General features: G+C 39.0%; 1 protein-coding gene across 2 annotated transcripts; it reads right to left on the bottom strand.

The window, feature by feature from the left end:
• Positions 1-13,897: 13,897 nt before the first annotated feature.
• LOC101477489 (uncharacterized) lies at positions 13,898-22,354 on the bottom strand. 2 transcript variants are annotated; one of them, XM_004557341.3, is made up of 4 exons: positions 21,897-22,354; positions 17,574-20,883; positions 16,033-16,107; positions 13,898-14,474 (listed from the first exon to the last, which is right to left on the bottom strand). In XM_004557341.3, exons 2-4 carry the CDS (start codon positions 20,810-20,812, stop codon positions 14,276-14,278), a joined length of 3,513 nt encoding a protein of 1,170 aa, XP_004557398.2. In that variant the 5' UTR covers positions 20,813-20,883; positions 21,897-22,354; the 3' UTR covers positions 13,898-14,275. The 2 variants fall into 2 exon arrangements, with proteins under 2 accessions (XP_004557398.2, XP_004557399.2); XM_004557342.3 differs by having other exon boundaries at positions 17,574-20,836.
• Between the last annotated feature and the right edge of the window lie 4,176 nt (positions 22,355-26,530).

Here is a 26,530-nt window from a genome sequence, read left to right as displayed (position 1 = left end):
ATCATTATTACCATTGCATTAATAATATAATCTGTAGTTTATATTGCATTCAGATGTTTAAACAGTGTGTGTCTTTCAGAAAGACTAAGTTGCAGGCTGACAGGAAGTTGCAGGTTTGCAGAGTGTGCCTTTTGCAGAACTGAAACCGAAAGCAGAGTCTAAGTGCAGGTTATTTTGAGGAGCCTTTAAGGACGAGACACACACTTAGTTAGAGAGAATCATTTATAGGTAAAAGTTTAATCATGTTTTGCTGATGTTGCAAAGAGCAGTTTGTCGCAGAACTGCTGCTGAGGTGTCAAGATGACAAGCGAGCATCCGGCAGTGACAGGATGCACCTGTTATGAAGATGGAAGACGATGTTCTTTTTAAACTGTGTTAAAAGGTCATTGTGGTTTTGATTTGACATATGTATATATCCTGTCTGTGACGTATGAAGGGGGCGTCAGTAAATCAAGCCCTGACGGTATAAAATCTGTGTATGCTTTGAGGAAGTCGAAGACTAATTGCTGTCTGCGTACAGAGTTGTCCTCCCACACGTGTGTATTCATTAAAAATCATTGTTTGACCAAGATCCTCTGGACCAATGGTGGTTTGTACTCTCCTTCCTCAATTTTGAACCTTAACAGATGTAAAAAGCAGGCTAGGATAGAATCAGGCGTGGGATTTCTCTCGTGGAAATGTGCACATTATTTTTTCCTTTCTATTGGTAGGTGGCACAGTGCACTTGTGGCAAGTAAGCAAGCTAGAAGACTGGCACTCTGGCTGGGTATCCAGTTACGGAAGCAACACATTAACAAGAGCATTCTGAGTAAAACCAAAGTTACTTTCCCTAGTAACTAGTTACTCTGAAAGTAACGAGTAACTTGAAGTAACTGAGTTACTTTTGATAGAAGTAACTAGTAATGTAACTAAGTTACTAATTTAAAGTAACTTACCCAACACTGGTCTCTACCAGCTTTGTACATCTAGAGACTGAAATCTTTGCCCATTCTTCTTTGCAAAACAGCTCCAGCACAGTCAGATTAGATGGACAGTGTTTGTGAACAGCAGTTTTCAGATCTTGCCACAGATTCTTGATTGGATTTAGATCTGGACTTTGACTGGGCCAGTCTAACACATGGATATGTTTTGTTTTAAACTATTCCATTGTTGCCCTGGCTTTATGTTTAGGGTCGTTGTCCTGCTGGAAGGTGAACCTCCGCCCCAGTCTCAAGTCTTTTGCAGACTCCAAGAGGTTTTCTTCCAAGATTGCCCTGTATTTGGCTCCATCCATCTTCCCATCAACTCTGACCAGCTTCCCTGTCCCTGCTGAAGAGAAGCACCCTCAGAGCATGATGCTGCCACCACCATATTTGACAGTGGGGATGGTGTGTTCAGAGTGATGTGCAGTGTTAGTTTTCCGCCACACATAGCATTTTGCATTTTGGCCAAAAAGTTCCATTTTGGTCTCATCTGACCAGAGGACCTTCTTCCACATGTTTGCTGTGTCCCCCACATGGCTTGTGGCAAACTGCAAACGGGACTTCTTATGGTTTTCTGTTAACAGTGGCTTTCTTCTTGCCACTCTTCCATAAAGGCCGACTTTGTGCAGTGCACGACTAATAGTTGTCCTATGGACAGATTCCCCCACCTGAGCTGTAGATCTCTGCAGCTCGTCCAGAGTCACCATGGGCCTCTTGGCTGCATTTCTGATCAGCGCTCTCCTTGTCCGGCCTGTGAGGTGGACGACCTTGTCTTGGTAGGTTTACAGTTGTGCCATACTCCTTCCATTTCTGAATGATCGCTTGAACAGTGCTCCGTGGGATGTTCAAGGCCTGGGAAATCTTTTTGTAGCCTAAGCCTGCTTTAAATTTCTCATTAACTTTACCCCTGACCTGTCTGGTGTGTTCTTTGGACTTCATGGTGTTGTTGCTCCCAATATTCTCTTAGACAACCTCTGAGCCGTCACAGAGCAGCTGTATTTGTACTGACATTAGATTACACACAGGTGCACTCTATTTAGTCATTAGCACTCACCAGGCAATGTCTATGGGCAACTGACTGCACTCAGACCAAAGGGGGCTGAATAATTACGCACACCCCACTTTGCAGTTATTTATTTGTACAAAATGTTCGGAATCATGTATGATTTTTGTTCCACTTCTCAAGTGTACACCAATTTATTCATGTTTGTGGCTGTAATGTGACAAAATGTGGAAAAGTTCAAGGGGGCGAATACTTTTGCAAGCCACTGTTTCTTCAAATCCTCTAGTCAGTTTAGTAACTCTTTTCTCCCACCTGCTGGGCATGAGTGGGTACTGTAGAAGGGGCTTCAACTCCTGCACTATCAGAAATGGATAGAGACAGAAAGCAATTCCCTAATACAATTGTGCATAATGTCCAGAACTGTACTTTATGGATCTATGTAAACATGTAGTTATTCTGTTATAATTATTATGTTTGTCCTATTCTATAGATATAGATTTGCTTTACTGTATACATTATGTTCTTAGTTGATGATATTTAGTTTGCTGTCATAGAGAACAGTGAATTTTCACATTTGGAAACACAGCGAAGAACCTTTTAAAATATGATCTTAATTGCTACTCAGATGTTTTAAAGTTTTACATAAATCAATAAATTATATTATGGATATATCGATATATGCAGCTAACTCTGTTTCAGCTTCTACCTGTTGTAACTATATTCTGAAGGAATATAAAATGTACATAAAAAACATGTAATTGTTTGAAACAAATGCGATAGAATAAACTAGGAGCAGTGTAAATCATTAATAATCTGACTTATTAAGTAGCTGTTGCACTCAGCTTTGCTGAGTCTTTTATTGCAGCGGTTTACGGTGCATTAGCATTTAATGGTGATGTCGCATTCAACATAAATGTATGCATGAACTCAGTTTGCATATGGTTTTCTTTGCCTTCCACAATAAAATTTGCATAGCGCTGTGCTTCATAATGTGTTCATGTAAAAATGTTTGCATTTTTGGAGGGAAATCTGCCAAGCTGCTATTATTGCTTATATGCATATTTTCTTGACTGAACGCAGGAATGATAAAGGGCTTTGAGCTATGTTTTAGTCATTCATCATTATTCAAACAGGTGTGCTGACAAGATGTAAGCCTGGAGTGCTGTGCCTGACTAACAAGCTTTCTGTCACTCTCTCCGAGGTGTTGAGTATGTCCTGCTTGGTGTTGATGCGTCCCCAAACCTTAGCTTTCATTTATGACAGCTGTTCTATAAAGTTGAAAAAAAAAAAACCCTAACTCTAATTTCTTTAATAAGCAGGTCTTCTACACACACAGAGATTCACTAGGTAAGTTCTCTTCAGTTGTGGCTTCTTCTTAATTTGCTGATATGTAAGATAAGCATTTGAACTAAATATGGATTTAACAAACGAGCAACCAGGTAATTATCTTTGAAATTTGAAAAACTAAAGTACAAAACTTCCAATATCCACACTGCATGCGAAAGAGTATGTCAGATGACTCAGGTGTTTATGTTTGGGATAGTCTGTCAACCTGTCTCGGATGTACTAGGCCTCTGTCCATATGAAGCTACGCTTCAGCTCCCTCCAACCCTAAACTGAATAAGTGGAAGAAAATGTATGAATGAGTAGATGTCATGCATAGAGGGAGCACAGAGGTGCTGGAGGCATTGTTACTTCAAAAGAGAAATTGTGGTTTGAACATCTCATAGTCAAGTTATATGTATGTTATATGTAATTCCATAGGTGTGAATGTGAGCATGAATGATCCTGTGACAGACTGGTGACCTGAAGTGAACCCTGCCTTTGTAATTCTGTAGTTATTAGGCAATTAAAAAACAGATGTCATCATCTGATGTCCAAAAAATGCACAAAAAGTCTAAATTCAATTCAATTCCATTTTATTTATATAGCACCAGACCACAACAAAAGTCACCTCAAGGTGATTCACATTGAAAGGTAAATACCCTACAACAATAAAAAGACATCCCAACAATCAAACGATCCCTTTTGAATGAGTACTTGGCAACAGTGGGAAGGAAAAACTCCCTTTTAACAGGAAGAACCCTCTATCAGAAATAGGCTCAGGCAGGGGCAGCTATCTTCTGCAACCAGTTGGGGATGAGGGGAGGAAGACAAGGCAAACGACATACTGTGAAAGAGAGCCAGAGATGAATAATTACTAATGATTAAATGTAAAGTCATCAGTGAGTGAAAAAGGTAGAAATACTTAAAGCATTATGGGAAGCCCCCAGTTCCAACCTTGTTGCAACATAACTAAGGGAGGATTCAGGATCACCTGATCCGACCCTAACTATAAGCTTTAGCAAAAAGGAAAGTATTATGCCCAGCCTTAGAAGTACAGAGGGGGTCTGTCTCTCAAATCCACTCTGGAAGCTGGTTCCACATAATGGGAAAGTGTGTGAATTAATTTAGTTAATATTTTACTAAATACGTAAAAGCTTTTAGATGCTGGTGACATAAAAGCCAGGGTATTGGTTCTTTTTTTTTTTAAGATTCAGATTATATATTTTCTATTGTTCTATCATAGACTAAGGAATGGTGTAAAACATACAGTCCAAAAACCATCAGTCTGACCTAAGTAAACTCAAGTAAAATTAATGACAAAGATATTCAAACTGCAAACTAAATTACCTTTAAAAAAAAGTTTAATGTGTTTTTTAATATTTAATATGCATTAAAAAAATTCTTGTGTTACATGTTTATGTATTCTATGTGTGGATACGTGTGGTAGTCTCCTTGTCAGTCAAATAGATTAGGCTCTTGGGGAAATGAGGGACATGTAATGTCTTGGTTACTGTTAGTCATTTTCTTAAAGAGACATCACTTCTATTAAATAAAGCAAGCATTGCTTCTAAGCTCTCAAGGTTATCTCTGGTGATTATAATTCACACTACAAATACCGCCTTAATGTGGTGTGATGTGGAGAGATCACAGGTTTCACACATCCCTATTCATTGTTTTTTATTAATTTGACCTCACGCAATATTTAACATGATGGTGTAAAGTCATGAAAAAGAAAAGTCAGACTAAAGTGGGAATTGTCATGTTTGTTAAACAAGACTATCAAACCACATTACATCATATTCAAGACCATAAAATAAACCCCAGTCAATTGACTTGTCTCTTATGGAAATTTAACCATTACGCTCTCCTTTCTCTTCCATGTCATTTTTTCCATTTCTGCTCGGGGGAAAGCCGATATCTTCCATCTCTGCGGATTACTGCTGCTCTAAAACCCCTCTGGAGGACACTCGACCCTGAGAGGAGCAGTGAGCTTAAACCCCAATGTGCCCTTTTCTGCCCTATTCCACTCCTCATTGTCCCCAAGGAACACTGGCAGTGAGTCTCCACGTCAGAATGAGTCATTAGCTTACTCTGTGAATGAAACCGGCAGCAATGTTTCCATATATAGAGGAGAAACACAAGAGCCAGGGATATTTATCTTTGGTAAAACAGCAAATAGGCCACATTCTGATCAAACAATCTGATTTAAACAAATAAATAAGCAAATAAATGAAGACATATGAACTGAAATCAGCTTTACACTCTTATGGCTGATTGGAAACCTGGTGTAGTGATTTTTATTTTTGCTACATTTTGCATATTGTCCACACTTTGCATTTTGTCCACATATAATGAGGTCAAACTTACATTTTCTGAATGTAATTATATTACTGAACAACCCTAATGCTGTTTTAATGCATTTTAAGTGCATTAAGACGGCACTTAAAATTCAGCATGCAGTTTCTTGCGTACAGCCCTACTAATACAGATATTTACTAAATATTTACACTTAACACTTTCAAGTATAACAGCGAGGGCAGGAGTACCTCACTGTGTAAAACATCCTCATGATGACACTGTCAGAGTGAATATGCAAAAAAGAAGAAGCTGACATTCTTTTTAACATTAATTGTCAGTAGAGATATAGAAAGAGATTGAAAACTATGGCTAAGATGACTCAAAGTCTTCAAATTTAGGCCAGCTCAGTTTGACTAGATTTTGGAAAATACATTCATTATAGCATCCTGCAGGTGTAGAAATCCACCCCTCACTGTGCTGGAAAGAAAAACAACAGAGCAATTTGCACAGAATTTCAGTCTAAAAAATATCTGTCAGGGCACAGCAGCCTGCCCTGGGAGAAAAGCACTGCAGTGGAAATGATTGTCCTCTCTGAAACTGTCTCTCTTGGGACAGAATCCCCGCCTCCTAAAAAAACAAAAACAAAACACAACATGTTAAAACACAAAATATTAAAATCTTCACTTTTATTTCAAAAATTGCATGAATGGTAACTTTTTTTCTTATGTTCCTAAATTTCCTAAAAAGAAGGACCCTGCCTTCAAGCTATTTAGGAAAATAGCTTCATCTGTTACTCATGCTAATGTGTGCAAGTACTGTTTGTGCAGTAGTGTGCTCTTAAAAAATTAGCATATGTTATACTGGATTAAAAGCATTCATGAATCATTGGTGTCACATAACACTCACAGCGCTGTAAAAATACAAGAAAATGTAAATCAGCACCAGCTTACCTCGGTGTGCTTATTTGTGGTACGCTTGCTTCCACTCTCAAGATCATACAGTAAATATTTTGGAGAAATCCATACAAATCGGGTGACAGATAAACATAGTCACAGATAAAGTCATACTTTTGTCAAAGAGTAATAAGGGAAAAACATAGTATGGCTTATGAATGCCATACTAATATATATATATATGTATATCTATATATCTACATATATATATCTATCTATCTATCTATCTATATATATATATATATATATATATATATATATATTAGGGGTGCAACGATACACAAAATTCACGGTTCGGTTCGGTTCGATACTTTGGTGTCACGGTTCGATATTTTGTCGATACAAAAAAATGTTCATGCCTTTTTAATTTGTCATTTATTAAAATTATAAATATATATTTTAACTCAAAAGTACAGTTTTTAAATTTAACCCTAACCCTTGTGCGCGTTTTTTATTTTGACAGCGAATGCGCACCTGCGGACCACTTATGTGCACCCCTGGTTATTTAGCTCATCATATTGCAGCCACAGAAATTCTTTTGTCCATGAAACCATAAAGCTGCACTTTCTTTTTGCCTTATAGTCTGATTTGTCATAACTTCTCCGTTTTGTGGTAAGCTTTTCTTTGGCTGTCACTTCTTCACCCCGACCTGTCTTATTTGGCTCAGCAGAACTAAAATATATATACTGCTACTTTTACACACGGACTCACATAAGCTCAGCGATTCTCTGCGCGATCTGACAGTGGCTCACCGATGCCAATGACATAATTACCCAGCTACATTTCTGAAAGAATGCAAAAGCATTGACATATATTTTTCCTACAATAGCCCGACGGGCAGGGCAGAGAGATTTTTGTAGCCCGACTGGAAAGATCGCTAGCTCCGGGACGTCGGGCTAGCGATTTTGCAAGCCCTGTATCTGATTGAGGAATCACTCATCTTTGGAAAAGAGAGTTTATTACAGAGAAATGTCTCTTTCCAAAATAAAAGCTATACTATCCGCTTCTTCTGGGCTATATTCTCAGCAGCATAAGGAGAATCACGTGCTAACAGCTGTCTAAATGACTCGGCTAAAGTTAGTAGCATGCTTGTTGTTTTTGTCTTTGCACTAGGATGATGTCGGCGTAAATGTGCAGTCATATTCGTTGTGTTCCCACTAGTGCTTTCAGGTTAATCTCGTTGAAATGACCTTAACGCCACAACACGGCAAATCTCCGTTAACGAGCTACCGCCGATCGCTCCGTGCATGGGGCTAGACGGCCAACACGTTAACGAGCTAACTGCGCTAACACACTAGTTCACACCAATGTAATTAAGCATTGCATGGCACATCCAACATACTGTTTTACTTTAGTCCATGACTCGCTTACCTTCAGGGTCATACGTCACATGAAAACCAAAATAATTCCAAACGCCTGATCTGAATGAGGGTGGGGGAGGTCCATCTTGCAAGGAGAGCTTAACTTCTGTCTCGCTAGCTTGCCCTGCGCTCTTCCTCCTGACTATGCTGTCTGTGTTGAGCGCTCAGTGGATCTGCGCTCGACAGTGCAGCCTAGGCGGAGGAGTCGAACGCAGATTCACTGAGCGCTCAACACAGACAGCATCGTCAGAAGGAAAGTTGATAAAATAAATTACAAATGTTGTATTGTTCGATACATATGCGTACCGAACCGAAAGCACTGTATCGAACGGTTCAATATCGATACGAATATCGTTGCACCCCTAATATATATATATATATATATATATATATATATATATATATATATATATATATGTATATATATATATATATATACATATGTATATATATATGTATATATATATATTGAGCCATAGGATTGTGCAAGCAGTATCCTGTTGAAAGTCATCGGAGTTAAATGATTCCGAGTTGTGTGTGTAGCACATATTAGCATGAGAACTTGAGCTATGTTGTGTGTTTTGTGGATCTGACTGTCTGAAAATCAGCATATCAAGGCAAGTTGAGGCAAGTTACAAAAAGAAAGGAAACAAACATTAAAAACTAAAATTACTCTGACACAGAATATTACCATGTTGCATTAACATTTATCTCAAGGCACTGGGTATTGCAGTTGATATTTCATTATTTATTTATTATTATTTTTTAAATAAAATCATTGATTATGAGAAAACTGGGGCTAAAGAAGGAATATCAGCATTTTCTCTGAAATGGGGCAGCAAATTTTGGGGGGAGGCCACCCCCCACCCCCCCTGGTGGCACCCCTGCTAACTAATCTGGCTTTCACTATGCCTCATAATCAATGAGTTTTTCATAATTAATGAGGCTTTCTGCCTTTTTTCCACACAAAAAGGCACCAAAACAGGTAGCTCCATATGTTTGAGCTGCCAGATTTAAACAAAAAAATATATCTCAGAAATCCTTCATACAACACATGGATTTATAGGAAGAGATTTACTCCTCTTTGGGTCGAACCAGGAATCTTTTACCTTACTTGATTGTGTAGACCGTTAAGCAATGCATCTCATACAGTGATCATTGCCTGGGTACAGTGAAAATAATTACTTTGGCCCCATTTGACACAAGGTGGAAACCTATATTGTTACCAGTTCCCTTTAATCCTATATTAACTTTTTGGACTACAGTATTATTCATCTACACAATCCAGTCCCTGTTCTTGTCAGATATAAGTATATTCTATTGCCATAGCTCTTGGGAGGGTAGGGCTTAATATATGATCAACATTATTTACCAGTTGTAAAATCACTTAATCTGCTGTTCAATGCACAGGTATAGTCTACAGTATACAGTGTAACTTATCTGAGCCTGTGAGCTGGCTGCTACCCTTAGCTTTTTTTTTCTTTAATGCTAGGGCTGATGGAAGTCACTGGACCTAATCCAGATGGACCATTGAACCAAAATAATGAAGTGGCTGAGGGATGCATGGACCTGCAGACCAGCTGCAGTGTTGTAATACTTCGCCTGGAAGGCAGTAATCTGATTTGGAGGTAATATCATCTATTATATGATGCAGACTGAAGGTGGCGGACTTTTTTTTAGTATTGTAGCAACTACAGTGGGGCAAAAAAGTATTTAGTCAGCCACCGATTGTGCAAGTTCCCCCACCTAAAATGATGACAGAGGTCAGTAATTTGCACCAGAGGTACACTTCAACTGTGAGAGACAGAATGTGAAAAAAAAATCCATGAATTCACATGGTAGGATTTGTAAAGAATTTATTCGTAAATCAGGGTGGAAAATAAGTATTTGGTCAATAACAAAAATACAACTCAATACTTTGTAACATAACCTTTGTTGGCAATAACAGAGGTCAAACGTTTACTATAGGTCTTTACCAGGTTTGCACACACAGTAGCTGATATTTTGGCCCATTCCTCCATGCAGATCTTCTCGAGAGCAGTGATGTTTTGGGGCTGTCGCCGAGCAACACGGACTTTCAACTCCCGCCACAGATTTTCTATGGGGTTGAGGTCTGGAGACTGGCTAGGCCACTCCAGGACTTTCAAATGCTTCTTACGGAGCCACTCCTTTGTTGCCCGGGCGGTGTGTTTTGGATCATTGTCATGTTGGAAGACCCAGCCTCGTTTCATCTTCAAAGTTCTCACTGATGGAAGGAGGTTTTGGCTCAAAATCTTACGATACATGGCCCCATTCATTCTGTCCTTAACACGGATCAGTCGTCCTGTCCCCTTGGCAGAAAAACAGCCCCATAGCATGATGTTTCCACCCCCATGCTTCACAGTAGGTATGGTGTTCTTGGGATGCAACTCAGTATTCTTCTTCCTCCAAACACGACGAGTTGAGTTTATACCAAAAAGTTCTACTTTGGTTTCATCTGACCACATGACATTCTCCCAATCCTCTGCTGTATCATCCATGTGCTCTCTGGCAAACTTCAGACGGGCCTGGACATGCACTGGCTTCAGCAGCGGAACACGTCTGGCACCGCGGGATTTGATTCCCTGCTGTTGTAGTGTGTTACTGATGGTGACCTTTGTTACTTTGGTCCCAGCTCTCTGCAGGTCATTCACCAGGTCCCCCCGTGTGGTTCTGGGATCTTTGCTCACTGTTCTCATGATCATTCTGACCCCACGGGATGAGATCTTGCGTGGAGCCCCAGATCGAGGGAGATTATCAGTGGTCTTGTATGTCTTCCATTTTCTGATGATTGCTCCCACAGTTGATTTTTTCACACCAAGCTGCTTGCCTATTGTAGATTCACTCTTCCCAGTCTGGTGCAGGTCTATAATACTTTTCCTGGTGTCCTTCGAAAGCTCTTTGGTCTCGGCCATGGCGGCGTTTGGGGTCTGACTGTTTGAGGCTGTGGACAGGTGTCTTTTATACAGATGATGAGTTCAAACAGGTGCCATTCATACAGGTAACGAGTGGGGGACAGAAAAGCTTCTTACAGAAGACGTTACAGGTCTGTGAGAGCCAGAGATTTTCCTTGTTTGAGGTGACCAAATACTTATTTTCCACCCTAATTTACGAATAAATTCTTTACAAATCCTACCATGTGAATTCATGGATTTTTTTTTCACATTCTGTCTCTCACAGTTGAAGTGTACCTCTGGTGCAAATTACTGACCTCTGTCATCATTTTAAGTGGGGGAACTTGCACAATCGGTGGCTGACTAAATACTTTTTTGCCCCACTGTATAAAAGGTCAATTAGCACTTTATATGTAAACCCGGTTTCTATTATTTGATTATGTGCAGCAAAATGATTTTTATATGCATATGTATACATATGCATGTATACATATACAAAAAATATGTATACATATGCATATACTGCAACGAATGTAAGCTGTGTGTTATTATATATTTCTGTGGTTTACAAGCTACGTTTTGTAGCTCTGACTATCCTCTTACAAATGTGGGAATATTGTTGAAAATCAGCGTATCAAGGCGAGTTACAAAAAAATCCACAAAAAACTTCTATTAAAATTCAAAAGAAGGAAGCATATATTAAAAACTGAAATGACGCTGACAAAGTATAATATGATTGGGGAATCTGGTGAAAATGGCTCACAGAAATGTTTGGAAACTAAACTCCTGACTGTGGGAAAGCAAATGAAGATAAATGCTGTTTTAAATGCATAAAAGCACGGGGGTTTAGATAAACAATCTCCACTTAAATAGAAAATGGCTTCTTAAAGAATTACTTAAAGACTTTATTTGTGCAGTTCCTCAGATATGTATGCTTTAAGTACAGCAGACATTTTAGCATTGATGATTTTTTTCCCCCAAATATCTGCTTCCAGCTCTACCCACTTCAAAAGCAGCAACAGTCATATTTTTTGCAGTGATTGTCTATGAGACACGTTAAATTGTTTTTCTTTGCCTCTTTGTGAGTTACACTAGTTGATTTACAAGCACAGTAAAGGTTGGAAATGACACTGTAGAACTACTTGTCGAACCGCTTTAAAATGTAGCACTTGAATTTGCACATAGATGACACTGGTTTAATTCACAGTGAAAGATAATCTCTGATGTGGATATCAATAAAAATGTAATATGTGGTCTGCCCTGTTTAAATTTATTTTATGGACCCATTCCTCTTGTCTTCTAGGGCGTGGACTGTGGCTGCAATATTATTCAGCAGTACCACTTTTCAAAATTAGCAGGCCCCAGATAAGTACACAAACTCAGCAGAATGCTCCTGCACAATTTCTATTAGCCAAAGTTTATAAACTTCTTTTGTGTATAGTAAATTTAAGTACAAATCTCTCTTTGAAATGAATCAAATCACGTATTACATTTGACTTAAGTTTAACTTAATTTTGCTGAACTGGCTCATGGAGAAATACAAACATTCAGAAATACAAACTCTCCAAAGTGTCTCATTACATTAAAGCACTGACATAGTACAGACTCACACAGGAGCTTTCTTCATAACTGACATGAATTCTGAAAAGTTCTCCTCCTGCACAGCTTGTACCTACAATCCAACCTGACAGTCAGCAGCTATGTGAGGATTTCAGCATATTACGCTATCAACATGCAGGGGAAAAAAGGCTAAAGAAAAGGCTCCAAAAAAAATCAGTTCAGTCACTTACCGACCACGTTCTCATACCAGATGACAATGTAATCAAGATGTTTAGAGCTAAAGTGCGTTTTTAGGAAAGCCTACCACTAGCTCCAATAATGTTAGCTTATAACCAGCCGTTGTTGTTGTTTAGCTGGCTTATTGTCAGATGTCCCGAGATGAGAGAGGGCCACATGTCTAATTGCTGTGTTAAAGCCCTGAAGATGAAACTTGAGCTGAGGAGGTAGAACTGAGGGAAGCAAGACAGCAGTGGTGGAGGAGCCAGACATAATGAGAAATAAATGATGAAGGATACATGCGCAAATATATAGTTTGAAAGAGCTATTTGTAAAAGTAACTTCTTAGGCTGGTCTCTGGCCACATAAAATGTGATTACATGGAACAGTGATCTTGACCAGTGTATGTATATATTTTTCATATAGCATCAAATCACAACAACAGTTGCCTTAGGGTGTTTTGGACAATCATATATTTTATTTATATATTTAGTATTTTATACCTTTATGCATTTTTAAGTCTGCACCTAAAAGTCAATGCAGAATTTTTGGGACTTTAAGTGAAAATTGCACCTTTGCATGTCGCATTACTTACATTTAAATGTACTGAACAGGGCTACTCGTACGAGGCTTCAAGGCTTTCAGAGGTGCTTTGAGCCCTCATTCCTTGTAACAGTGTTACACGACTTTCATTTTCAGTGTGCTTTATTTCTTCTTAGAGGGGTTTTTAATTAAATCCCGAGTATCGCCTGCTAAGAAGGTAATATCACAATCTTTGTTTGACATACTGCTCAAATAAAAGTTGCACGCACTCTTATTCACAAGCTTTCATCCAAAATTCCCCTCACACTTTATGAACAGTTCTATGAAACTACAAGGGTCTGTTTCACGTTGCTAGTTTGCTTTTTATGTCCATAAGTGTGTGTCCATGAGTGTGCTCATGGGTGTGTGCATGCTTCATTGCAGCCTTTCGTCATTTCATTGTTTTACTCAGAGACCTTTTATGAAGTTCAGATTGTTCGGGGATTTGGAGACCATCAGCACAATTGGCAAAGGCATAATGAATGCTTCTGTATTTTGTGCACCCTTGTGGCCAGTTTGCAGTTGTGAAAAGGTTTAGATGCATTGAACGTACATGTCCTAAGTGAAAAAAAATCTTTATTTCATTCATAAATGACCAAAAACAGTTTAGCAATTAGAATGAATCAAATTAACTAATTTATAGACAAATAAACAGAGGTTATATCAAACTACTTAACGGTAATTAAAAGGTAAAGCGACATTAAGCGACATTTAAAACAGGGAATATAGAATCAAATGCTTTAATTATAACAGTGCAAACAGAACAGAATCTCATGTACAAAATTAGATACAGAAATCTACATTTTAATGCAAGCATATTGACAAGAAAACATATTTAACTTGAGAAAAAGTGAAAATACATTTCTTATGGATGGTACTAGTTGAAGGTCACAAAGATCAGGTTCAAATTTGAGAAAATCCTTCATATAGGCTTTGACAGTGTGCAGAAGAGTGGAACTTTACTTGGGAAGAACATAATTCAAAGCAATCTCATTCCACAGGAAGAAAGGGAATAGTAAGAGTTCTCTGCAAAAGGCTTCTGCTGGTCACTTGTAACACAGGATAATGGCTATTAAATTGCACACAGGTACTGAAAAGAGTTCTAGACTTTGTGAGTTTTTCTTGGAAGCCATTTGAACAGAGTCTTGCACAGCTTTTTGCTTTTCAGCTTTGTCTTTGTTAAGTTCTTAATGACGACATTTTGGAGCAGGCTGAAGGTTAAAGGCTGGGATAGGTGCGCAGTTGAACGATTCAGAACCTCCAAGAAGCGTCTTTCCTGCTGCCTGAAGTCATACTCTACACTGGAGAGACACACACACAGCCCCAAATTAGTTATTCTCCACCTGAAGAAAACACACATTACAAAAAACAAAAAGTGTGTCAAACCTGAAAGCTTTCTCCGAAGATGCAAATGAATGTTTTAGTGTGTCGTATCTGCATTTCCAGCTCATTTTTACATAATGCAAAAGCTTTTCATGCCTCAAAATCACTATAAACTGTGTTGCTACATTTCACTTTGCTTTGTGTGGTCTCCTCATGTGGGAAGCGCTGCACTTGTCAGGTTTCAAAGTGGCTGATTGGTTTGGGCAGGTAGACATTTCCCAGCAGGATATCCTCTTTTTTTGGAGGGTACACAAGTCTGGTTTAAATATTCTTATCTTCCCACTTGGCCTTTTAAGGACCAGATGCCCACACACACACTCCACACACACACTCCACACACACGCGCACACACACTGGTCAGCAAATCAACTTATGTAACACTCTTTTTGTCATACAAAAGGGGTTTTGGAAAATAAGGAGATCAACAGGAATGTTTTGAATATTTCACGATGAAGACAATTTAAGGTTTTGCTTTCTCGAGCTTGAGGCGTTTTTGTTTTCCGAAAAGATGATGAGAAGAATTTTAGATTTTCCTCAGCCCACTTAGTAATATTTTTTATTCTCCATTGCTTCCACCTGATGCAACATTTTAGTTATTAGGTGCAAACTATACCAGTGTTAGAATATGAGAACTAACCAATATTCCATGATAAGTCTTACAGGCAAGGGATGCGAAAGCTCTTCTCAGACAGCAGACAAACAATTCCTTTCACTGCTTTCTTTAATAAAGTTTGCAATGCACTGAAATGCAACCGCTACTGCTGAATTGCTGTCATGAAAACTAAGACAGTAATAGCTCAGTTTGCAATAACTACTTTTGATATATTCTCCTGCTTCCTACGAGTCATCGAATCTTCTAAAACATTTCATTTTAATACAGCATAACATCAATTAGTCTACAATCCAACTGACAATGCAAATTTTGACTTCATAAATCAGTATAAATCAGTTTTGTAGGCTGCTTGGACCTGACTCAGTTCTGTCTGCCTGCTTACATTTCCAAATAGACTATGCTACATAAAGCAAGTGCCTAAATTTGGCAGTTTTTCCATAAGATTTATCGTGTTCTCTGACAGGAAAATATAATCCTTCTGTTACTTCTGAGCAAGAAACTGCTTGCTAATGACAGTAAGTCATTAATTTTTAGAGAAATGAAGAGAACAGACTGGCCAAGAACTGGCAGCTGCAATGGCAAAGGTGCTGACCCATGAACTGAACTGTGTGCCTGAAACTGTAAATCTGTTGTCCGACTTTGTCCTTGAATAAACTGATACGTGTTCCTGTTACTGTGCATGCCATGCATGTTGATTTGGTTTAATTGGTTTCTTCATCTCTTTTATCGAATGAACACCAAAAGGGAAGCAAGTAGCAAAATTAAGGTGTATTAATTATACTGTAGCATTCTTATGGTACATTGCAGCAGATTTGATCAGTTATGTGTTCAGACTTTGCATGTAGGCACAACTGTCATCTCACCTGTATACAACACAAGCAGTTTTCTGACACGTTGAGCAGTCTTTGAAGTCCTGTCCTGTTTTGTGGGATCGCCGACTGGAATACAGATAAAGCACATTTTATATCACAAATATTGTGAATAACTGCTTAACTCTGTAACCCTTCAGTGCAAGAGAGTATGAGCTATTAAGAATTCTAGCATAACTTGAATGGAAAAGGAAGGATGAATTAATGTATGACCCTATCAACTATCAGCAGCTTACATGAATCATTGTGTCTTATTGTTAATGAAAGAAAAATAAACGATGCAGCTGATGTAACAACTAAGGTATATGATGTCTTTTTAAGTCATGATAAACCATAAACCCGTCCTTTTGTGTTAACCAAATCATCCTTTTAGATTTACAGTGTAATCATCTTTCCTATCACTGTATCCATCTGAGACACTTTCAGTCTATATAACATAGCGTGTAAGACATCAGTAGGTTATTAGGAGTTGGTTTTTCTAAAACATGACCTCAGAGACAGTCACAGCTTATTAACACAGCACACTGAATGAGAATGATTGACAGAGACACGTTGCCAGAGGCCTGTTTTAATTCCTGTTATTTGTCCCAGAAGAATTGCGTGGTTATATAAATCTCTGCCCCCCTGAAATGCCCAAGTAGGTTTCTATCATACTCAGGAGCATAATCACGGACCTGTTTTTCAAACCTGCAACAATGTTGCAATGCCACATAACTACAATTCGAATCAGATTTTTTGCACGTTTGTGAAACAGACTTGATAACATGTTAGCAGTACTGCCTTCAAATTGATTTGTGCAACTTAAATCACAGTGTGCGAAATTATTTACACGACTGAAACTCGTTTGGTTCAAATGTCATTGAGGTCTTCCAGTGCAGATGCTGGAATATCTTTCTTCCTATTATTTACTTTAGTTATAGGACAGAATGGGGATATATGTGAGAAATATGTGAGAAACACGTGAAGCTCTGTGCTTTTGAAAAAAAAACTGACCCTGTTTTGGTTACTGTACCCTTGCTTTTGTACAGTAATAGATAGAAACATCCTACATCCTGGTTTTCTGTATCATTTTTGTCCTTGGCAATACAGTAATTAGTAGCTAATTAACTGAACAGTGGGTGAGTAAAACATGTGTTTATAAATTTAACAAATGCACAACTGTTTTCAGTCTAAAAACAATGGTGTTTGCATTGATATTCAATGCTGCTGAGTGTTTCCAATCTAAGTGATGACTCACTGTAAAGCCAGAGATCAGCAGAAGCAGGAATGCTTTTAAAATAATTCCTAGACAGGATTCTGGCTGCTGTACCTGTACTGGACTGAATATAAAGTATTACAGCAAAGTATTTACAACTCATCTCTAACAAAGCATGTTAAGTATATGCCATTCACAAATATGTAAAGCTCTATTGTACTAAATATTAGATATTCAAGTAAAAAACTGATGATCCTGAAGTGATAAAGAAAGCTCAACACATCCCTTATTACACTTCCACACACACTCAGAGCCCAGACACACACGCACATTTACTTACCCACTGGTTGGAGCGTGCCATGTCTCTAGGTCATGGATAATGTTAAGCAGAGTAGTGATCCTGTCCTTGTTGGCTGCCAGGCTGGCCTCCACAGTCTCGAGTCTCTGCTGTAAGGCTGCTGATTTGCAGCACTGTGGGGAAGATGGCAGCAGCAGGGCTGCATCAGCTGGGTGGGAGTGAGCCAGGCTGGTGTCCTCTGGGCATGGCTGAGGAGGAGCGGGGTTGTCAATTGCCTCCACTTTCTTAGACTGGAGGCGGAGATAGGATGCCAAGGGCTTTGTTGATGATAGCAATATGGAATTGCAATCAAGGCCTGTGTGCATACGGGGTTCTCTCTCACTGCTGCATGGGGCTGGCGCAGTGAAAGAACACTCGGTACGTGTGAGTGTTTGTGGCGGTAATAATGTGTCAGAGTTTTGCTGGACTGAGGATTTGATGATGGGTTTGACATTTCTAGTTGAGGTGATGGGTCCACAGTTTGTTTGCACTGTTATAGAGGGTGTTGAGTTGATGGGATGTGTCTCTTTAACTACGTCAGTTTTAAGCTTAACATTTGCATGACTGGCTGATACACCCAAGGCAAACCGTTCTGCATTTGAATTCTTTTGCTGGGCTGTTGTTACCGGTGGGCATGTTGCACAGTGTCCCTCATGTTCGGTTTCTGCACATCCTTGATTATGTGCAGGCTTTTGTTGTTCCGTTTTTATGAAACCCTGCAGACAAGAGCTGTTTGACTTAATTAGGGAAATGTAATTCTGGAGGTTTGCGACCTGCGATGGATTTGAATTTTCATGGTCTTTTGACTCATGCACAATTAATTCATTGGTTAGATTAGCACTGAAGTTACTTTTATCAGAATGCAACTCCTCGCTGGGTTTATTGGTTGATTTAGGGTGATTAGTGCTAGCATCACTGCCCCTGTTATGATCTTTTGGCACAATTTGAGGCTTAGATAATGCATGCGGAAGTGCTAGGTTGCTTTCCTGATGACAAACAACACCACATTTACCAGGTTTGTTACTGCTTTGAGTTCTGATGTCTGGTCCTAGTGTGCATTGAGGTTTGCTTTTGTCGGGGGCTTCATTACAGCTAACTACCTGTGCTGTGCCTATTGATTGAAGCAAATTTGCACTTGATACAGAGACATTATTTTGTTTCTCTGTCAAGGCAAACAAATGCGTGCCAGCTGGGGTTGCAGATTTTTTCGAATTGAATGCTGTGTTCCTGAGAGCTATATTTTTGTTCAGGGTGCTGTTAAATCCAAGTCTAGAGCTGGAAGTAGTACTCACAGGCACCTTAACTTCCGAGTCTAGGAGATTGGATGCACTAGATGTTGTGTCTAGGAAAGATGTACAAGCGTGAAGCAGAGGTTCAGAATTTGAAGAGTTAGGGTGAATTATTTGTGCAGGCACAGACTTATCATCACATGCAATTTGATCTGAATTAGTTTTATAATTTAAAATGCTCAAATATAGATGCGGTATAGCTGGATGCTGTGGATTAGCAAAAGCTTGAATTCCAGTTGAGCTTATTCCTCTGTCAGTAAAAGGTATTTTAGCTAAAGATGTGCTAGCAGCTACTGTGGATGCCTTTTCTTGTAGTTTATGATGTTCAAGCAGAGCATGCGGTGGACCTGAGGGTAAAACGTGTGCAGGTGACTTTGATTTATGCATTTGGTTGAATGCATTGCTGGCCAGTGATAATGTGGGGCATTTAGGGCTAATTTGTTGGTTATTAGTTGTATTTATTTGACCCGCATGCTTGGAGTGTAGAGGCTTGTGCTGAGTATTGACTTTAGCAGCTATGCTTTCAGTGGACGTTGGTGCAGAATTAAAAACTGTGGTTGATATGAGTGTGTTGGTACTGGATGTATTTCCAGTCCCTGTGGCTACAGTATAGAAATGCGAAGGTGGTGACAGTGTAATCTCAGGTGCAGCATGTATAGACACACATACATTTTGAGATTCATTGTATTGTGTAGAAATGTGTTGTGTTGTCTTAATGCGCTTGGGGTAAGTGTGCGAATGTGGGTTGTTGGCCTTGGTAGCTATGGCCAACTTGGGGGTCAAAGGGAGAGTTGTTGGACGAGAGAGCTTATGGTCCTGTGGAGGTTTAGCACCAAATTTTTCACTGGAAACATCCTGTCTGGTTTCTATTGTTGCTTTTGTGATAGTGATGGTTTTAGCATGTAGGACGGTTGTAGGTTGGATTGATGTTTCACTTCTGGCAGGATTTATATTTGACAAAGTGACTTGATTGCCTATAGAGTGGACCGGGCATGCAGGGTGTGGTGTTTTTCGATACCTTAGTTCCTCATTAACGTATAATAATTGTGGATTGACTGTAATTTGGGTCCTGTTGTCAGTATTATTAATGCTGTCGGAGAGTTGTTGGTTTGCCGTAGGGTTTTTTTCAGTGTGGGATATTTGGAAAGGCGTAGAGGTCGAGAGTGAGGTGAAGGATGAGTTTAAAGAGTTCCCTCTAAGGAAAGCATTGGGAGTAGGAATTTTCTCCCCTATAATAACAGCTTTGTTGGTTACAGACTGTCTCCCTCCACAGTGGTTGCATATTTTTTGAGGCATACCAAAAGGTCGGGCAGCAGATAATGGCAGCGTCTTCCTACACAAATCTGTATAATGACCTTGCAATCTGGTCCGGTCTCCTCCACGACAGGTTGCTCCCTTTACAGGCTCGGCCTCATCATTGTGTACGGTAATCCCACCGATTGCCTCTGAGTCAACCACACTGCCATTAGTGTAACGGTTACCAGATTTACAATTAGACCTGGCATTCCCTGCAATGTGTGGATTTGTCTTGATTGCCCTGGTATAGCAATAAGTCCCTCTACTGTTCCTCTGACAGCAGGCCACATCCTTTGAGGCCTCACCTCCAAGTGCTTTGAAAGTCACTTCCTTTTTGGTCTTGGATTCGCCACTTTTCTGTTTTAGAATAGCCTTTTTCTCCTTGTCACTCTTTGTTAGTAGTATCTCCTTGTCTTCCGTTTCCTTGGTAATATAGCTGTTGGATGTTTGACTAATGTTATCTGAGAGTGTATCAGTTAGCTGGGTAGGAGGTCTACTTATCGCAGGGGATGTCTGAACACCAACACTGCACTGAAGTCCCCACAGGGCTCCTCCGGATCTGTCTCCTCCTGTTGCCTTCCAACCACGCACGCCAACCAAGGCAGGGACTCCTAAAACCGGAACCGAAGTCGTCAGGTCAGCTGCTCGTCTCCCCATTCCTCGACTGGTCGACTCAAAAGTCTGATAATTCAAAAAGGGGGTCAGCGTTTCCACATCATTACATCCATCTAAAAGTAAAAGAGGAACACGTTTAAAGCGAGAGACATTTTAGATGGCACTGTGAAGGAAATCCATGAGTAAGCAGGAAACAATGCACAGAGCTTGGGCTGAGACAAGGAAGCGCTTTAATAGTGCAAAAAAAGGAGGATAACTAGAGTTGTCAAGAATTGTGAGGATTGTGCTCTTACTTTCTTGGAATAAGACTGGAAAAAGCAATGACAATGTGCAAATGCTGATAACAAGAGAAGTGTTGTATATTATATCAGCACTTTGAACATAATGCAAAGATCCCACCCACATTAATGTTTCAACATAGCGCCTGGAGTAAACTCTAATGTCTTCTTTCATTACAGTATTTGCCATAGAAGGCAGCGTTCACCCCATTACCCTTCACGTTCAGCTCACCTTGAAAAAGAGTACCATACACTAATGCTATAGCCTTAATTAAGGTCTGTGTGCATTAAACCGCAACACCATTTCACGAAGGGGACAGCCTGTGTAAGTGTGTGTGTGTGTGTGTCTATGCGTGCACACAAGTTTTCTCATGTGTAGAGGAGGTCATTTTAATGATTTATGCAACAACAGTTCAGTTGTCAACACCAGGGTGATCATGTGTGGATTTTTCAGCAATTCTTTATTATACAGTTAAACACAGAGTGTGTGTCTATGTTAGCGCTTGCATGTATTCATTCATGACAAAAAAGAACATGTAAATACATTTTGGTAAGGCTTTCTTCACTTTCTCCTGGCCTTCATACCCCTCAAACTCCTTTATCCAGATATGTCTAAATTGCTAGACGAACATTAGTCATCCACAGGGACTATTATTTTGGTTCTCGTGTCAACTGATGTTAGTTGAGCTAGGTCAAGTGACCCACGTCTGTAGTTGCTGTCTAATAATAAGTGACAACTGTCTTGTCCTGTTAATACACCATAAAAAAGCAAGCAGAGAAAAAACAAGCTATTGAAAAGCCGCAAAATGTTTACATGCCCTCAACTTAAGAATAAAACACAGACATACCTCAGTCTTTGTATGATCCTGCTGCAAGTCTTGGCTCCAAATGAGTTAGTTTTACGCACTCTCTTTTATGTCCTCATGGATTCTCAAGGTTCTGAGTGACTTTATTTTCATATGTTTTTATCCCTTAGCTGCACAATTCAAACTCAGTGCAGTCCACAGGCAGTCATCTCGGTAAAGCAATGCTGCTTAATGAGTTCTCTTCGTAACTGCTCAGATTCTGAACTAATCTACCTTTTATTGATCAGGCATAAAGCCAAGCTGTGTCCTCACTGCGCCCGCTTCTTGTTTTGGTCCTGCTGCTCCACACTGCTCCATAGTATGCCACAGTATGCTGTCCTCCAACACACTCTGCCCTACTATGCCTTATCTTTTTACCTCCTCTTCTCACTTACTCTTTCTGCGGTGCTCCCTCTCTGCTCTTTCTGCTACTGTCCTCCTTCCCAGCATTCATGTATCCTGGTCTATAGCTGGGTGGAGAAAGAGAGCAAGAGAGAGCAAGAGAGAGAAAGAGAGAGAAAGAGAGGGAGAGAGAGGAAGTGACTTGCATCAGTGGGGTAGGGACTGTGTGTAAATTACCATACAAGTTAAAAAACAGGAAATGTAAATGGCAGCAAATGTATGTAAACAAAGTTGTAGCAGTCTGAAGAGGCGGTAATTACAAATTAAGCCTCTTTAACACTATTACTAATTTGAGTCTCTAATTTCTTTAATGTATGTGGTTTCTTTTACAGAGAAGGCACTTTTATTCTAGATCGGGCTTAGTCCAGGTAGAAAATAAGCATTCATGTATAGCTAATGTTTGATTTTTCACATTTTGGGCACACATCCTTTTATTATCAGGATGTGTGGCCCCATGTCTTCAGTGCTCTGGGGGGTCTTCGGATGCCCTGGGTCTCCTGGGCTTTTCTCTGTCTGCATCTAGTTCCCAGAGGCCATTGTTTCAGCTTCTCACTGCTCATTATGTACATTTCATGACCAGTGTTGGGGTTGTTATGTACGTATTTCACATTACTTTTCTTAAAAGCAATCAAGTACTTTCTTAATTACTCACTGGAAAAAGCAATTCAATACACTAAACATTACTTTCACTTTATTCCAGTAAACAATATATACCATAAGCTAATGTTCTACATACCAACACAAATCCATATTCTAATGAGGACACATCTTTGAGGATGAGGATCTCTCTTTTAGTGATTAGATATGAACACAAAATCGACAGCACAAAGCAAAGTTGAAAACCAACCCAAAGAGAATTCAAAGTGATCGTCACAGTGATTCTACTTTAGCATGTAAAGACAGAAATGGAGGCAACAGTGTTTCAAGCCTGACTCCTTATCACTTCCTCTGTTATGCCACTGCCTCTGTTGAAGTTCAGGGTCCAGTTGCAGGTCTGGGGCTTGGAATCACTCAGCTTCAACATCACTCTGGGTTTTTTTTTTTTTGCCAGCTTTGCATTAGCATGCTGTCTGTGCAAATGTTCGCAAAAAGGAGCCAAAGTTATGTTAGCAGAATAATACAGATGTTTCTGTCCTGTACACAGTTTGCATTTCACCATCACACCCAGGTCCTTTGGCACAACAGTGGATGTAGACCATAATTCTGCTTGGACAGGACACCCTTAAAAAAGTACTTGTAATTAACATATAGTATTTCTATCGTACAGTGTACTTTTCTCCACATTGGCATTTAAAGCACTTCACCACATGTGTATTCTTACTTTTATGAATATTAATTACTTTTCAGATTCAGATTTTTTCTTGTTTTTGCAACTTTATTATGTTGTTGTGCAAAATTTTTGATGTCTTCACAAATAAATAAAAATAAATAAATAAATACATTTAAAAAAAATAAGCTTTGAAGGTTTTTTCCTGCTGCTGACATTAAAGCATGGTTTCTACCTTTATCAAGTACTGCAGTTAAGCCCTGTGGAATTCTTTTCTTTTGGCAAATTTCTTTAATTATAACAACAATTTGAATATTGTCTTGGGATAATGGAAAAAAATATTATTTTCCATAGCAAACATGCAACATTCAAGTACATGTTTTAAGTGAATAAAAGTTTAATTTAATATCAATTAATGTGTATTTAATGTGTATTTTAAAAACCATGTATTTTTACATCTGACAAATAATTGATAAAACATCAAAATGTTTCTCATTTATGGATTTTAATGTGTCGTATATAAGCCCTTTGATGTATGTCATTTAAGTTTATGGACACTAGAGCCCACAGCCTCTAACATAATTTATCACCATGCCTGCATCAACAGGATATTCATAGGATATATTGAAATTATGAATAATCAAGTATGGTAATGTTTATATTTGCTGTCAAATAAATCAGGTTATGCACTATTATGGACATCATAATATTGATTATAGTCAAGTGATCTTTGTACAATCTCTAAATAATATATTCCTAAAATAAAAAGATAAGAATGAGTTGTTTTATTACTGTATGTTTTGATGTTCATGATTTTTTTGCACCTGAAATGATTTTTTTGCATCATCTCCTACAATTTTATTACTTTCACAAGATTAAATCTTCAGCCAGCATTAGACAGCACTGCAAATTAAAGGAGAAAAGAAAGGATAAATTAGACAGGATGAAGAGGATTGTAATGGATGTTAAAACCTCCAAAAACGTTAAATACAAAAACAAATGAAATCAAACTAAGAATATTCTAATACTTTAATGTTTTATTTTCATACACTAATCTATTAAAATAATGAAAGTCCTGCTGCGCAAGGAAAATGCATCCATTCTGTGACTCTATATAGCATAGACTGGCTGCTGACTAATAATTTGGTTGGTAGTCAGCTCCGTTTAGACTGGAAAGATGAGAAATATGATGTGTAATATAATTATTTATCAGACTATTGTTATCATCAGATATTAGCAAATTTGACTATGGAAACCAGGCTGTGTGTTGACTTCTGATTTCAAGAGATTGCACTCAAATTCCATCACTGCAGCTGTAGGGAACATGAGGCTGACTTTGTGAATAAAATATTATCTCATAGCCTCGGGGCAATTACACAGTATTGTATCAGGGAAAATGCCTACAGTGAAAACGGTTTAACTGTCACTGTAAGAGTTTTGTGTGGTTTGCATTTATTCATCATAACAGTTGGTTATGCTTTAGTGAAGACATTTGAAAAGGAAAATCGCTTTCCTTTAAAAAAAAAAAATCTTGCGAGGGTGTATATTTGTATTTTGCCTTGTTAGCGTGGTGACAATAGACTGATAATTTGACAAGTGGGCTTCGAATATTAGATGTGGGTCTAAGAGATGCACATACATTTACATTTTACTAAGGCTCTTTCTCTTTTTTTCAAACATGTTTCCTTTAGGCAAATATAATGACATATTAGAATAATTATAGCCCATCTTTTTAAACCATGAGAACTCCTGATAATAGTCTGTACATGTGAATCAGAGAGAGCGACATTATTAATCCTTGGACTCTTGTTGTCATTTGTCACAATGCAATATGACTATCGAGAGTTTGGTTGTAGTTACCAATTAAGTTATACAAAGGTGATGAAGTGACATGGCTTGTGACTCTGTCTGGATCATAGAATAGAATAGAATAGAATAGAATAGAATTCAACTTTATTGTCATTGCACATGCACAGGTACAGGGCAACGAAATGCAGTTTGCATCCATCCAGAAGTGCTTTAGTGATATAGATATATTACAATATATATTAGCAATAATATAGATATGTGAGTATATTACAGAAATGGGTCTATTATGGTATGTTATAATGTACACGGTATGAAGTATGTTGTGAATATTCTATAACTATAAGTATGTACAGGCTGTAGTGAGTACAAGCTATGTACAGGATATGAACAGGATATAAATATGAAAAACTATACAGAATATGAAATAAATAACTTTACAGAATCTGGGATATACAGCTATACAGAAATGGGAACTATGCAAGTTGTAAACAGTTGTAGGATTAAAGATTATCGAATGTACAGAATGATTATTTACACAGAGCTATACAGTAGTGCAGTTAAGATAAGTGAGGGTGTAGATAGTTTCTACAGAGGCTATATAAAGTGCTAGTGGTTGTGAGTGGTGGTTCAGTCCATGTTATTATTGTGTTTGAGGGTACAGTTGTCCATTGTGGGTGTGTGTATGTTCAGTCCATGAGTTTAACGTGGGTCAGATGTCAGGAGGCAGAGTTCAGGAGTCTGACAGCTGTGGGGAAGAAGCTGTTCCGGTACCTGGTGGTCTTAGTCCGGAGGCTCCTGTGGCGCCTCCCAGAGGGCAGGAGGGTGAAGAGTCCATGTGATGGGTGACTGGGGTCTTTGATGATTTTCCCAGCCCTTTTCAGACACCGCTTCCTGTAGATGTCTTTTATGGCAGGAAGTGGTGCTCCGGCGATGCGCTGGGCAGTTTTCACGACCCTCTGCAACGCCTTCCGGTCCGAGGCAGAGCAGTTCCCGTACCAGACTGTTATACAGTTGGTCAGGATGCTCTCGATGGTGCAGCGATAGAAGTTCACCAGGATGTCTGAGGACAGGTGGTTCTTCCTCAGAGTCCTCAAGAAGAAGAGGCGCTGGTGAGCCTTCTTGACCAGCTTGGAGCAGTTGGTCGTCCAGGTGAGATCCT

The sequence above is a fragment of the Maylandia zebra genome, linkage group LG10, assembly GCF_041146795.1.
Source record: "Maylandia zebra isolate NMK-2024a linkage group LG10, Mzebra_GT3a, whole genome shotgun sequence".
NCBI lineage: Eukaryota > Metazoa > Chordata > Actinopteri > Cichliformes > Cichlidae > Maylandia > Maylandia zebra.
The sequence above is the reverse complement of the archived record's forward strand: the minus strand, read 5'-3'. Positions and strand labels throughout refer to the sequence as shown.